At 34.2% G+C, this 16,892-nt stretch overlaps 2 protein-coding genes across 3 annotated transcripts in view; one reads left to right on the forward strand and one right to left on the reverse strand.

The window, feature by feature from the left end:
• Positions 1–16,892, forward strand: part of clos (closca) — a 418,696-nt gene that overhangs the window by 238,954 nt on the left and 162,850 nt on the right. For both annotated transcript variants that reach the window (XM_072540165.1, XM_072540166.1), the window contains 2 exons: positions 6,518–7,110; positions 7,228–7,470. In XM_072540165.1, coding sequence (XP_072396266.1) covers positions 6,518–7,110; positions 7,228–7,470 — 836 coding nt within the window. The remainder of the gene's footprint in view (positions 1–6,517; positions 7,111–7,227; positions 7,471–16,892) is intronic.
• Positions 1–16,892, reverse strand: part of LOC140447486 (RWD domain-containing protein 2A) — a 409,818-nt gene that overhangs the window by 220,386 nt on the left and 172,540 nt on the right. The gene's annotated exons all lie outside the window — the stretch shown is intronic.

Below are 16,892 nucleotides of genomic sequence, written 5' to 3' on the forward strand. Positions count from 1 at the left end.
CTTCTAATTGAAGATTTTGACAGCCACATAGAAAACGAAGGTATATAGTGGGACGATTCAGAGAAGAGGAAATTAGAAACGGTAATGAAAGTCGGCTAATATAAATATGCCGACAATACAGTGGCGACTCGTGGCTTTAGAGACAAGGTCGGCCAGGTTTTTTTGTCTCCTCAGATAGGTATACCGTCTAATAAAAAGGCTTCAATTTTTTTCCTATAAATTTAGAACCTAAACATGTTTATAAATTAACTCTAGTCTACGTTGTTTGGAAGAAGCAAAATGGGTTGTAACATTGTAAAATTTATTAGAGTTTCGGAGAGATTTTAAAAGTTTTTTTTCTATTGACATTTGAGACAAGCTTGACACTCTCTCTGGTTTCATGGTGTTTCGACAATATGTTTTGATTCTTTTCAGACAAGAGAAATCCAGTTCATTGGAGGCAGAAGTTGGTGGCAATGAGAGAATTAATGACAATAATTTATTAATTTCGGTAACAGTTTGTTGTGAACTGGTCCTCCAGGTTGGGGGTTGGGCAGAGGGTTAACAGCCCCCTCCTGTAAAAATTCTTCTGTTACGGAAACTTCAAAACAATCAGCCGGACGGATTTTTTGTGGACGACTTGGCAAACGAAATAAGGTTAATGATATTGGTTTATTTACTTGGAATGTTCGTACGCTGTATAGTGCAGGTAAACTAAGAAGCCTGTCCAATACACTTAATGAATATTCAGCGGATATTATACCACTTCAAGAAATCAGGTGGACAGGTAGTGCTAGCCTAGAAAAAAAAAGACTACACTCTCTACTACAGCGGAGATAAAAATAATCACATTTTTGGCGTGGAATTCATACTGAATAAACGATTGAAATCAGAGTCATAGCTTTCGATCCAATAAGTCCAAGGATATGTATAATCCGAATTAAAGGCAGGTTTTTTAATTACAGCATTATCAATATCCATGCTCCCACTAAAGATAAAGAAGACGAGAAGGACATATTTTACGAGAAACTGGAAAGCACTTACAGACAATGTCAGAACAACGACATAAAAATTATTATTGGTGATTTTAACGCTAAAGTCGGACAAGAGACTATTTACCGACCCACGATCGACGAGCATAGTCTTCATGCTGTCAGCAATCAAAACGGTTTACGCCTGATTGAACTCGCAGCATCATTGGGGATGGTGGTAGTAAGTACATGTTTTCCTCACAAAAATATCCACAAAGCCACATGGCAATCACCAGACGGTCAAACAAAAAACCAAATTGACCATGTACTAATTGATAGTCGACATTTCTTTCTCGGACGTACTAGATGTAAGCATAAAGAGGTGCTAATATAGACGCTGACCACTAACTTGTGAGAACAAAACTCAGGGCTCGCATATCAAGAGCTAAGAAGGGCCAGAGCACAAAATCTACGAAATATAATACTGATGTGCTAAAATCTGAAGACGCTAGGGATAACTACAGGAAAATTTTAAATGAAGAGCTGACAAGAATCGACGAAAATTTAAGTATAGAAGAACACTGGACCAAATGCAAGGAGGCTATCCATACAGCGGCTAAAGGCTTTTTAAAATCTAACCAGGCTAAAATAAACGAAGATTAGTTTGACGAAGAATGTAGATCCATTAACCAACAGAAAAATGAAGCATATAAGAGACTTCAGCAGCGCAGAACGAGATCATGCTTGGAAGATTATGAAAATCTTAGACGAGAAGAAAAAAGGACGTTTAGAAGTAAAAAGAAAGAGCTAGACGAAAACGCTCTAAACGAGATTGTTAACCACCACAATAGAAAAGACTCGCGAAAATTCTACCAGAAGATAAACAGCTAAAGAAAAAAATTCAATCCCAGAATAACAGCATGTAAAGACAGAGATGGTTCCATAATTAGTGACAAAGAACAGATACTAAATAGGTAGGCGAATCATTTTGAAGAACTGCTTAGCGGCAGTCGTGAAGAAGACCAAATAGAAATTACTTTGCCTGAAATGGATAAAAACGCTCAAGAGTCGCCCCCCACCGAAGAAGAAATTAGAGAAGCTATTTCAAAACTAAAAAATAACAAAGCCCCTGGTTTGGACAATCTTCCCCGCAAAAGAAAACGCCCGCAGACTGGAAATTAGGTGTAATACACCCTCTTCACAAAAAGGGAGATATGATGGTGTGTGATAATTATAGAGGCATCACTCTACAGAACGTGGCATATAAAGTATTGTCCAACTTTTTGCACAGAAGATTGATCCCCTATGCTGAACAAATAGTTGGGAACTACCAGTGCGGTTTCCGACCCAATAAATCAACAACGGATCAAATCTTCAGTAGGGCAGATTCTTGAGAAAACGCTTTAGTTCGGAGTCGACACCCACCACATATTCGTAGATTTCAAAGCCGCATACGACTCAGTCAACAGACAAAAACTTCAACAGGCTATGGTGGAATTTCAAATGCCGCTTCATCTTGTTTAACTAACGGAACTTACACTAACAGGCGTAAAGAGTGTAGTCAGAATCCAAAACGACTTTTTAAGATCCTTCCATTGTAAAAATGGACTGAGACAGGGAGATGGACTGTCGTGTCTCTTATTTAACCTTGCACTAGAAAAAGTAATTCGAGAATGCCATATTAATACGAATGGCACCATCTTTAATAAATCTGTACAAGTGGTCGGCTATGCAGATGACATAGACATTATTGCTATGTCCACAGAATCTCTGACCGAAGCATTTCGATCACTAAGGGAGTCTGCAATGAGAATGAGATTAAAAATAAACGCACAGAAAACCAAGTATATGTATTGTACTAGATCAGGCAACCAGATACCTAGACTATTAATTGATGATCTGGAACTGGAAGGTGTGGACACCTTTGTCTACCTGGTTCGAAAATATCAAGCGAGGAAAAACAACTACCATAACGAAAGTGTCGGAGATTTAGCACCAGTTTTGTTATTCTATTTTTGGAATAAATAATATCAGTTCACTGATTTTGAACAACACTGAATATCAAATCGGTTTGGGTAAACATTTTCTTGAAAACATTTAAAAAAATAATAAAAGAGTAATCATTTAATAAAGTTTTCAAACCGATTGCTTTACGGATCGAGATATCATCACTTTCAAAATCGTCGTCTTCAATAATAAAATCAAAAACTTCCAAAAGCTGATCACGAAAATTTGTTACAGTGATAATTTTTCGACTGTTCTAACAACCATTCAAATTTCGTCATTTTGTGTCATGTGGAACAATTTCACCCAATCATGTCAACATTAGACTGATAATTGCATTCAGTGCAATTTTCAATCCCTATGACAACACGATCGAGTTTGACAACTTCATCTAAATAAATTTCAAAATGTCACGTTTCGGCAATGAGAATGTTCAAAGTATAAATGCGCTAATCAAAAAAAAAAATTCCCAGAAATACAACCTACAGTAACAAATATATATGATTTTTTTTTTCGAAAAATTATCCGCCGAATATCCCTCGGACATTGATGAATGCCTCATAATTTCATGACAAATTTCTCAAGCTTGTTCCTAGGTAACAGCACTCAGCCTTCGGCTTCGTGCTGTTACCAAGGAACGAGCTTTCGATTGTCATGAAATTATCTCATCTGTTATCAATGTCCTAGGGATATTACTACTGAAAACTAACCGAGATTTAAAATTCCTTCTGACAAACTATTGGCTTTTTTTTCGAAACAACCTGTTCTAGAACATTAGTCCATTAAGGCGAGCTTGTGAAAAATTATGCAAATCCACATAAACTGGCAAAAAAAGAACACATTCTTTAATTGGTTTACACGTATCCTGCAAAACTAAATTAATTCTATGCTCATGACAGTAAGTAAATAAAGCTTGCGGTGCAAGAGTTTTAACTTTTGCCTGAAGACCATTCAATTCACCAGATATCAAGACAGCGCCGTCATTAGTTTGCCCTACCAATTTATTTTTGATATCAACATATTTTAATCTGTCCCTTAAAAACCAAAAATATATTCTGCTTATGGCTTTCATTCACGTCTGTAAAACCTAAAAACCTCTCATAAATATTACCACGTAACGTGTATCGAACTTATAATTGTGAATGACATGATATATCGGTAGTTTCATCTACTTCTAGCGAAAAGCAAATGGTTTCCTGAATCTCAGATTCAATAACATTATTAAAAATGTAAGTAATTGATTCCATTAATTCATTCTGGATTATTTTAGATACACTGCTAAATGTCTTCAAATCACAAAGTAAATTAGAAAATTCCAAACCGTATTTCTTAAACATTTTTATTAGTTCTCTATATTTACCTTGCTTTACCGAATGCTCCGATACATTGTGTCTTCTAAATGATAATTCCCGACAATTTAAAAAATTATAATATCAATTAAACGACGTAAAACTTCGTGATTATTTTTTACAATCTCGTTGTATATAGCATTTTCACGTTGGGTATTATCTATACTGAAACATAGATATTTTGTTTTCTAAACAAATCTAATTTAATCTGCCTGTATGTATAATCTTTCGAAATATCATGTTTCTCTAAAGCCCTAAATAATTCCTTTAAATTATCGTAACCAGGTTCACACCACGGATTTTGATGTTTGCCCTATTCCAAATAATTCCCTAGTCCAAATAATATGCAAGGCCAACACAAAAGTTTGTTTTTTATTTCACTTCCGGTAAGCCATAAGTACTTTTAGGCAAAGGACGCCGCTAATTTTTAATATCAATTTATTCTTCGCATGATATAGATGATAATCCATTTTGCAAAATATAATTTACAATATCAGATTTATCAGTACTTATAGTTTCTCCCATAGCTTCCACTTTTTAGGTTAATTTACCTGAATTTGTTTACACTTTAATTTTAAAAAAGAAAAAACTTCAAATATATCAAAAAACTCTTTACGACAGCGATAACTTATCACAGTGTTACTTTAAAAATCAAAATAAATTAATAAAAAACGAATCGATCGATATGATACCAGAAAAGTCAGTCTATGCAGTCACTATCACTTCACTACTTAAGTAATTATCCACCACGAAATAACATTTCATCCCGCGCTCGCAAGGTACGTGAAACTTTTCGGTTAATCCAAATAAAGCATCGGCAGATACAAATTTGCCGTACTTACCATTTAAATGCGTACGGTAAGAAATGTATGTTTGGTTATCGATATTTTGTTGATCTTTACATGTAAATCGCCAAGCTTGGCATCGGCTTGCCGAAAAGTATCTTTATAAGAATTAAACAGTCGGATGGATGACTCGAATCTCGGATGATTAATTTGAAAACTTGATGTACATTGATCACTTAACGCTCGGATTGGTCGAATTCTTTCAAAAACCATGAATAAAATTTAGTCTGTATTACTTGACAGATATTTTTTTTATTTCAAAGAAACAAAAGAAACCAACTTATTACCAGCGATGATTAATTACTAAAATACTGATGAAATTAAATATTTAAACAATCTATAATATCTATAAATGTGCGGGTCGGCACTGCAAACCCTGCCGACCATGACCGGCTGCCACTGCGAGAATACGATCTTGCCGTAACTAACAGAACATTTCAGCATAGACACATACATAGATACACATAGGAAACCGAAGATCAAGTATTGATTTAATAAAAGTAAAAAAGCCAACAAAACAATAATACAAGATGTAAGAGTTTAAGTAGAATGCTCAATTACAAAAAAGTTGGAAAACAGAGCCTTGTAGTAGTACGGACATGTACAAAGAATTCCAGAGCACAGGTAGCCGAAAAGTATATTGGATTAAGATGAAAAAAAGACCTGCTATAAAATAGAAAACCTCTTCTATTTTTTATTTAGACATGACTCTGTCTGTTTTTCAATGTGCCTCCAATAAGTTGTCGTTCCAACGTTTTCGTGGTCTTCCTACTGATCGTCTTCCTATTAGGGAACTGTCTCTTGCCGTTTTTACTACTCTATTTGTTGTCCTTCGGATAATATGATCATTCCATTCTACTCTTCTATTTCTATTTAAATGGGAATATGCCACAATTAAAGGTTAAAGCACGTTTATTGTCATTTCATTTTCCACTTCGGAAATCGTTCTCAAAACACAAACATTGATTTACAATGTTCCTCTGTAATTTTCCAAATCCGATTTGTTTCCTGTTCTGAAGAGAGGTATTAGGATGCTTGATCTTCATTCTCGAGGAATTCTGTTTTGTTCTATTATTTTTTGCATTAGTTTTAGTAGTTGTTTTGACAGATCTGGTGCTCCGATAGAAAACGTACATAGGAAATGTTATGATAAATAAAAAACCTCAGAATGCTGCGTAGAACGAAAACGGCGAACTCCTAACGGGAAAAAGTTCAAGAAGAAGAAGAAGAATTTATTACTTAGTGTTTCTTCAAAGAGAAAATGTTTCTTAATTTTTTAAAATTTCGATAAATAGATTAATGTTTAACATTTTCAAATTGTCACCCTGAATTCTCTAAAAACTTTTTTGACATTAAGTCTTTTTTTTAGCCTAAAAGTTAATGATACGATAAAATTGGGAAAACACTCCTGGGACCACGTAGTCACTGTTGGCGGAAACCAAACCATTGAAGGAACTCTGACAGTACAAGATCTTACAGCTACATCAGTATCACTAAAAAATCTTCACACCCATGGAAAAATCAACAGCCTGAACGTATCAGCTATGCTCAAAGACTTAGTACCAATCGATGGTAATGTGAAGGTACTTGGGACCAAAACTTTCGAGACAATAAACATAACGCACTTGCTTCTGGACAACAAGTTCGATGTGAACCAACACATCAGCGCTCTTAGAACAAAGAAGTTGGTTGTCAACAATGTCGATAATTTAGATATCGTTACAGCAGAAAAAGTATATTTTGGTGAAAGCTGCAACGGACTGTCAAAAGAGAAATTTCAAAATGCTACAGAATCAGAAAATGGTACCATAAATGTTAACGATGAAGATGAGTTTGATACGATTACGGTTCTTGGTACGGTCTTTGTAAATAACAATCAAATAAACCATGTCGACATAGACGATTTTGAGGAAAATACCGTGAAAATCGATGAACCTTTTAAGTTCAACAACGCAGATTTTGGTATGTATGTGGTTAACTTCAAATTAAATATAGTTTGTTCAATTTCACTAAATTTGTGGTGGTTTAGTTGCAAAAGTTGTGTAAACTATTCCAAATCTCACACATTTCAAATTTTAGGTAAGCAAGTAGTTGTTTTACCAGCGGTTACCATTCATGGACAAATTGAGGACCTTGATCTGGATAATATCTTCGAAAATGGAAAAAAAGAAAGTCAAACACTTTCGGACAAAATAACTTTTGATAATGTTGTCTTAATTAATGGTACTGCAAACATAAAAGACAGTCTTAACGAAGTTAACATGACAGATCTTTGTGGAATACTTTCAACTGTAGAAGAACCAAAGGATTTGGTTATTGAAGGTAAGCAAAATATTGATCTATAAAACTAATGAAACAGTAGATAAAGGTAATCAGTTTTAATCAGTCTTTGGGTGATATATACGTGAACTATTTGGCCTTATACTTGAAAATATGTTAAATATGGTTAAAATACCTTTGTACGAAACTTGGCAATATATTTTCCAAAGATATTTCCATGCGAAATAGGAAACAATTATTTTTAAATTTGCGTAGATGAAACGACGGATTTAGTAGGCCCATTCATGGTTCATATATTAATTGGGGGGCTTAATAATGAATAATTCCCAAAATCTCACTTAATAGCTTTAAAATAAGCAGGCAAAAGAAATTGTTTAACAATTGCACGTTTTGTTCGAGAAGAAATGTTTAGCTTTTATCTTCCAATTGCTGTACCTCTCAAAAAACTCTTGTTTTTTTTGTGTGATAGTGGCTGCTTCATATATGGTCAAGGCAGCAAAAGATTTACAAACATTTTATCCCAAAATGATTAATTTACCATGGTTATCCCATAGTACTAATAGGTTTGCTGAAGAAATTATTACAAACTTTCCTCTTGTCACTTCAACATTAAGTCGTTAAACAAAAAGTTCATTTTTTGAAAGCAAATTATCTTTTTTTTACCTGAAACACTCATAAATTACAAAAACCGTACAGTCCGCTTTCAGAAAGTGTTGCTTTAGTGGAAACATTTATTTCTAGTTGTAGTAAAAACGCTAATAATTGGAGCACAAATTTTACAAAAATTAAATAATAGTATTGACAAAAATGTAGGATTTTCCATCAGGGACTATTTTCGAAAGAAACCAATAAGGACCAATGGCTCTTAGCCAATGCAAAATATGCTCCTATCATATCAGATGATGTCGAAAGAAATCGAAAGCATAGCTTTTTATCGCGGGCTACGTAAGGAGAAGCGGTGAAAAAAAAAAAAAAAAAAAAATAAAACCGAAGGTAAAGAAAAATCAGGCGATTACATTAGTAAAATAAAATAAAATAAAAATAAAATTAAAATATATTAAAATCAAACAAAATCAAATAAAATCCGATAAATTCAAATAAAATCAAATAAAATCAAATAAAATCAAATAAAATCAAATAAAATCAAATAAAATTAAATAAAATCAAATATCGAAACGATACGAATTTAATATCAAATTGAATATCGAATCGAATACCGAATTGAACCAAATCGAATCGAATAGAATCGGATCGAAATGAATGTGTCGACTTATGTCGAGTCGAATATCTAATCGACTTAAATCGAATTAAACCAAATATCAAATCGAATATCGAATCGAAAATCGAATCGAATATCGAATGGAATATAGAATCGAATATGGAATCGAATATCGAATCGAATATTGAATCGAATATCGAATCGAATATCGAATCGAATATCGAATCGAATATCGAATCGAATATCGAACCGATTATCGAATCAATTATCGAATCGAATATTGAATCGAATCGAAATAAAATAAAATACAATAAGTTAAACTAAATTAAAAACTATTGCTCCGTGCTTAGATGATAAGAAAGCTACTCGGTCACTCCTGAAGGACCAAATCCCGTTTTTCTATCTATAAATATCTACATACTGTCAGACAACATACATTTTTAATATTTTAAAAAACATTTAATTGAAAAAGACAGTCAAGATTTGATTTCACGTACAAAGTGTCTATGTATCTGTTTATACGTATTTCGCCCTAATAGGGCTCATCAGAACAGATATTCATAGGCTTTCTTAACGTGAAAAATAAATGTTTTCTGTCTTTAAGAAGCAACAATAAAATGGCTTCGATATGGACGCAATAGCGACATCTGATAATAAATCTGTAAAATAGTTTCGAAACACAATTCAGATTTCTTCTTTAATCTGAGCCTTCTAAAAATTGCAAGGCAGAACAGACATTGATAAAGATTTTAATAGAGACATGGGGAATCTAAAATTTGCATTTCACGACATGTCTCCTCAACTAAGCAGAAATCCTTAGCGAATTTGTTTCTTGTACTCATACAGAGTAGTCCGAATAAAATGATCTATTAACATCTTCTGTTTTGCCTTGCAAAAGTATTTCCTAATTGTGTTTCGAAACTATTTTACGGATTTATTATCAGATGTCGCTATTGCGTCCATATTTTTCACGTTGAGAACACCTATGAATAACTGTTCTGATGAGCCCTATTAGGGCGAAATACGTATAAACAGATACATAGACACTTTGTACGTGAAATCAAATCTTGACTGTCTTTTTCATTTTATTCGGATCTACTCTGTATGAGTACAAGGAACCAATTCGATAAGGATTTCTGCTTAGTTGAAGAGACATGTCGTGGAATGCAAATTTTAGATTCCCCATGTCTCTATTAACATCTTTATCAACGTCTGTTTTTCCTTGCAATTTTTAGAAGGCTCAGATTAAGGCAGAAATCTGAATTGTGTTTCGAAACTATTTTACGGATTTATTATCAGATGTCGCTATTGTGTCCATATCGAAGCCATTTTAGTGTTGCTTCTTAAAGACAGAAAAGATATATTTTTCACGTTGAGAACGCCTATGAATAGCTGTTCTGATGAGCCCTATTAGGGCGAAATACGTATAAACAGATACATAGACACTTTGTACGTGAAATCAAATCTTGACTGTCCTTTTCATTTTATTCGGATCTACTCTGTATGAGTACAAGAAACCAATTCTCTAAAGATTTCTGCTTAGTTGAGGAGACATGTCGTGGAATGCAAATTTTAGATTCCCCATGTCTCTATTAACATCTTTATCAACGTCTGTTTTGCCTTGCAATTTTTAGAAGGATCAGATTAAAGAAGAAATCTGAATTGTGTTTCGAAACTATTTTACGGATTTATTATATTTTTAAATTTCTCTTCGCATTTTGTCACAAATAAGTTCCCTTGTAGCTTTTTGTCAACTGACGCATAATGCAAATCCGCTATGCAATCATCCTACTAAAGATATTAGATATTAAAATGGCTTTCCATCCAACAACCCTTACAACAATTGAAACAAAATAATAGACGTTTATTAAAATAGTGACCGCATATTAGGGTAAATAATTAGAGGGAACACCGGAAAATAGAAATTTTGTATTAGTTAATTAAATCAGCCATACATTACGGTATAAATCAATTATCGATATTTTCGGTGCTCGCGATGCATTAATGGCTACCCGCCTATTAATTATTTTCAATATATTAATGACCTGCTGTTATTGGCTAATGACTTTTGCTTTTATGTTTACTTTTCAAGGTGTTAAAATAATTACTGTTTCGCATACATACATTAAGGGAAATATATTGCTAAACTTCTTTCTAATCGCTTTTATGGAAATCAGCATATAATATTACAATACTTGATAAAAACTCCAAATGAACGACAGCACAATTAAAAAAAAATTACAGCACAGTCATTTACTACTACTACTTAAACTGTCAAATAGCTGTTTATATACATTTTCTGACGCTTAAGGCCTTACAAGAGAGTTCGGGATATTTCAATGACATCTAGAACATTGTAGCGACTTTTTTTTGTCAAGCGACTTTTTTCTATATGAAAACAATCTTGTGGAACTGGTGTAACAAGGTTTCTTACTTAACAGTTATTGGCCTTGACTAATTGGTCTATCAGGGACAAACTTAAGCCAACAGGGTGGATCAATTTCATAGTATGGAACTGATCTCTCGATACTATCTATCTTGGGTCTACTTCTAGCTGAAAACTAGATACGGTAGATTAGTTCGTTTATTTCGTTGAAGTTTCGGTCAAAGGCAGTTCTTAGGTTTGGGATTGTATAACCTTACTTTCCTCTCCTCTTTCGAAATTGCCCCGATAGCATGCATGTCGAGATTGGCCTTATTTTTATTACATTGAAGCTTCAAGCTTTTACGAGAAACCTTTTTTCAATCTTTTCAAATCTTCCAAAAATAAGATCCCGTGGAAGCTTCATTTCGCTTTCAGTGATCATTATTGATAGAAAATATCAGCTCGCTTCACGTTCGGAATTTCTATAGGCTCGATTGTAGAACCAATTTTGAAGTACGGATATGAATGTGTCAAAGTTCTGCCAATACATAAAAAAGGCGACAAATCAAAATTTGATAACCATCGAGGACTATCACTTTTATCTGTGTTTTCAAAAATATATGAGAAGGCATTTCATACACGTCTCCTCTCGTATATTAACAAGAACAACATTATAGAAAATTCTCAATTTGGTTTCCGTGAAGGTATAAGTGTGCAAGATGCACTAATAGCGCTGTGCAATCATATTTTATCGAACTTTGATAAGGGAAATAAAGTTATCTGTATGTTTTTTGACTTAGCACGAGCTTTTGAAACTGTAAATCATCCAATACTGCTGGAAAAACTTTATCATAGTGGTGTTAGAGGAACTGCGTTAAAATGGATCCACACCTTTTTATCGAAAAGGTTTCAAAAAATTAAGGTCAATGTAAATGGGAATATAATATTTTCTTCAGAAGAAAGTGTCCTCTCCGGAGTTACACAGAGAAGTATCATTGGTCCTCTTTTATTTTTGATTTTCGTCAATGATTTAAATCAACTGATAAACGATAGCTCAACATGTTTGGTTCGGAATCCATTAGATAATTTTTCTGATGCAATAAGTGTCCGAGTAGAAAACGTGGAACAGCAATCAGGCTGTTATGTCACTCAATTTGCTGACGATACCACAGTTGCCTAAATTCCAATAATTTTTTTCATGTAGTACAAAAAGCAAACTGTCTTAAGTGCCACTAAGTTGTTAGGTGTTTACCTGGATTCTAATTTCTTGGAGCTCTCACGTTGATTATGTAGTGGGAAGATTGTCTGTGCACTGTTATGTTCTATGGCAACTTAGGAATTTTGTCTCCCTAGATATCTTAAAACTTTACTATTTTGCTCATGTACAGTCAATTTTGCAATATTGCTTAGTTTGTTGGGGAAATTGCTCGCTACACAGGGTAAGTTGTCACTCGACACTGAGGAGTAGGCAGATTGAGACCTCAGTGCCGTTTAACGGTTCTCATATTTCTAGAGAACAAGATACTGGTACGTCACAAGTAAGGGGAGCAGGTAGATTAAGACCCCGAAGTCGAACGGAACCGCATCCCTCTTGATAATGGCTCCAAAATGGGTGCCGAGACGTCGAGTTTTAAAATTTATATATATATATATATATATATATATATATATATATATATATATATATATATAAATATATATATATATATACGTATTATTTGTTGTGTTATATTATTGTTGTGATACGTATATATTTATTATTTATTTAGCGTATGGCTCAATACATGGTCTAAATACAGTAATAATTGTAAAAAACAATAATTCAAAAATACAAACATAAATTATATAAAAACGAACATAGAGAAAATACAGATAAAAAACAAGATAATACAAACAGATAAGGTTATATCTTTAAGTCTAGTTGAGCTATCCATTCAAGACTTGCAGGCGTAGTTTTGAAAAAGTCTTTTGGGTCCCCTCGATATACCCTCAATTCACATGTCTTCACTATGTGTTGGATGGTTTGATCTGGAGCTCCACAGTCGCAGCTGGAGGTAGGCTGTTTTCCCCATTTATATAGGTTGTGTGCATGCATACTGCATGTCCCGTTCTAATTCGGTTTAGGCTCTTCCATATGTTTCGTGGCTGGTCGAAGCCATCAGGCTTTTGGACTGGGTCAATAAGGGTAAATACTTCAGGTGGGGCTTCCTCAGTCCACAGCGTGCGCCATCTGGAGGTAACATTGAAATCATCTGCTGTTAGATGTTGGGCTGTTCTTATGGGTGGTTCGGGATGTCGTCATGGATTGGTAGTTGCAAGTTGCTATTTACTTTCGAATACTCCGTTATTAAGGCCTTTTGTCTTCGTAGAATAGGCCGAGGAATATGGCTAAGGATCGGAAGCCAATATAGTGGAGTAGTCTTAATGCAGCCGCTAATCATTCTCATTGCTATATTAAGCTGCGTATCAACTATTTTCACATGACGACTATTTAGCCAGACCGGTGCACAGTATGTATATATATATATATATATATATATATATATATATATATATATATATATATATATATATATATATATATGTATACCAAATAAAATATATATTACATGTGGAACTAGATTTTATTTTCAACAATAAAAACAATTCCTTAGCTGTGGCGATCCGGACACTGTCGAATCGATGGAGGCAACTGATTGACCACAATACACATCTGTGAAACTACTATATTTCATGAAATAATCACAATTTTAATTAATTTTACACAGTTATCCTATATTCTTTTTCCGTGAGTTGGTATATATTGAAATATTTTCTTTAAATTTTCGATTAAAATTGTAGTTAATTAGCATGACATGTAATACAATATACAAGGTGACCTATTTGGAAAATAAAGTTCTTTTTATGATCGAAAAATGCCCTACAAAAGCGTTCCATACATTTGTCTTACATTGTACAGAATTTTTCAATAAGGATTTTCGAACCTTGGTAGCTGGCAACGGCCAATAACCATGAATGAATATAACGTACAACAATACTTGAAAATAACAAAATTGATTTATCAAAATGGCTGTTCTGTTCGAGTAACGTTCGCTCATTTTACGGTCGTCATAATCATCCTTTCCAGAGGACTATTCGCAGTGTAGTGGACAATTTCAGACGCTGAAACCTAAGATCTGCCAAAAAAAGCAAAGCCGTGATGAATATTTTGTAGATTTTATAGTCAATACGCAAGAGGCCTTTCAAACGAATAAAAAATTTCAAAATCTTACATACATTTTATTTTATTTCAATTTAAAGAGAGCAAGCGCTTAATTCAAGACCCCATACATCGAATTCAGTTTAGAATAGACCACATAACCGCCATAAGTGCCTGGCCTATCGTGATGAACACGCATAAAAGAATATTTCAGCTTTATCGCCGAAATAGGAGAGTACCGGACGCGGACGACACCCCGGATAAAAGCCCTCGGTATCAGTATCGTTCTGGATCTTAAACTCATTCAGACTCTCCAACGAGTGTGACCCATTAATTAACCAGAGATTCCATCTCTGGACTATCCTTGGAGGAGATGCTTCTCTTTTTCGGCAGCAATAATTTTTTACGGCTGTCCGAAAGCTATTAGGTCCTCGCCACGGTCCAGCGTTCACGGGATTTAGCGCCAAAAGAGTGGACTTTTCTATTTTTCGCCCGGCCGATAGAAGGCCGGTAACTGCCCGACTGAGGCACATAAAGAGATTTGTTTCTTTATTGGAGAGTGACGATGGAAGTTTGAGGAAATTGGCCGGAGAAGGAGTTTATCGGTGGAGTTATGATTGTCTTCGATATAGGGAAAGCTATTTTTTCTCAGTTGACACATACAACGGAAGATTAAACATCAGTAATAAACTATTAAGGTACCGAAAAAGTTCTTTGTTAACTACATATATAAGCGTTTCCAAAAGAATTTATAAAAGTTGGATAAAGAACATCGAAGAAAGTATTTATTTATCGTATAACATCTCATATACACATCTTAAAACTACAATATAAAAAGTAAAAAGTAATAAAAATAACACATAATTGCACAAACAAGGAGGTTGTATAATCGTAAAAAGAAATTGAATTTATTTAAATAATAAATAGCTTTATTTGTAACAAACAGTAAATTGTCATGACCGCCTTAGTAAAGTCCTGAGTGAGCACTTTCCCACTACATGTTATATATAAACTGTATAGATGCAAAATTCACATTCTATAAATTTTCATATTTTCAGTTATGTATATCAATAATTAATAACGACGAAATAACAGTTACTGATCATGGATTCGGACCCCAACATCCCGCAGAGGAAGATCATAGGGTTTCACCGGTCGCCAACAAGCGAAATCCCTATAAAAATTCTCTTAAGTTAAATAAACAAAAAATTAAAATATGCACGTGGAATGTTAAAACGTTATATGAAGCAGGAAAGCTTAGAAACCTCTTACTTGAAATGGAAAGACTCGATATTTCTGTATTAGGAGTCTGCTAAATAAGATGGTCAAACAACGGGCAGTACAATTCTCAAGACTATCGGATTTATTACTCTGGGACAAACGATGAGTCACATCAAAACGGCGTAGCGGTCATACTAAAGAAATCACTTGCAAAGTCTGTAAGAAAATTTGACCCATTATCGGACCGAGTAATGCTAATTCAATTAGCTGCATTCCCAGTGGATATAAATATAATACCTACTGCGGACAAAGAAGATGCCGTGATTGAAACATTTTACCAACTTATATCGAAAGCCTTAGCTATGACAAATAAACATGAACTTACTCTTATCATGGGGGACTTCATTGCGAAAGTGGGATCAGAAAGTACTCTCAATATTACTGGAAAGTTCGGTCTAGGACAACGCAATGAAAGAGGAGAACGGTTGGTGCAGTTCTGCCAAGAGGAAAAATTTGTAATTATAAATACATGGTTTTGTCCACCAAAACGTAGACTATATACTTGGAAGTATCCAAGCGATTGAGGAGACAATATTGTAAGAAATCAAATTGATTATATAACAGTCAATGAACGATTTAAAAACTGCATAAAATCGGTCAAGACTTACCCAGGTGCCGATATTCGGTCAGACCATACTCTACTGTGCTCTACAATCACAGTTCAGCTAAAGAGAGTCTGTAAAAATCAGAAAACCTCCAAAATATCACTAGATGCACTCCAAGACCCATGCACTCTAAATAAGGTTTCTCAAGAAATTAACGACAATTTCCACGAAATTAGACTAGAAGATACCAACAACATAGATGATTGCTGGGAACAAATGAAAACAACAATAACCACTGCATCTTGAGAAAATCATCTAAGACGATCAACAGTTAAAAATGACTGGATGACACAAGACATCTTAGATCTAATGGACGTTCGGAGGCAGTATAAATCCATAAACAGAAAAATACACTGAAATACATAAAGAAATCCGAAAAAGAATTAAAGTAGCAAAATACCGATGGTTACAAGAATCCTGTTTAGAAATTGAGAAACTGGAGCAACAACACGACAGCTTTCATTTGCATAAAAAACTAAAAGAATTAACAGGCAAAATCAAAACTTATGGGCAAAATATATTACAAGACTCTGGTGGTAGAATTTTGAGTGATAAAAAAGAGCGCTGTACCGAATGGGAAAATTACATAAGAGAATTATTTAACGATGACCAAAGAATCTACCAAGAAATAACATCTAACCGAGATACAGGCCCACCGATTCTAATCTCAGAAGTTCAGAAGGCTATCGACCAAGCGAAACGAAGGAAGGCTTCTGGTCCTGACGAAATACCTGCAGAATTGTTAAAACTATTAGATAATGAGAGTGTTGCGATTATCACATCCTTCTTTAATAA

Source organism: Diabrotica undecimpunctata, chromosome 8, assembly GCF_040954645.1.
Source record: "Diabrotica undecimpunctata isolate CICGRU chromosome 8, icDiaUnde3, whole genome shotgun sequence".
NCBI lineage: Eukaryota > Metazoa > Arthropoda > Insecta > Coleoptera > Chrysomelidae > Diabrotica > Diabrotica undecimpunctata.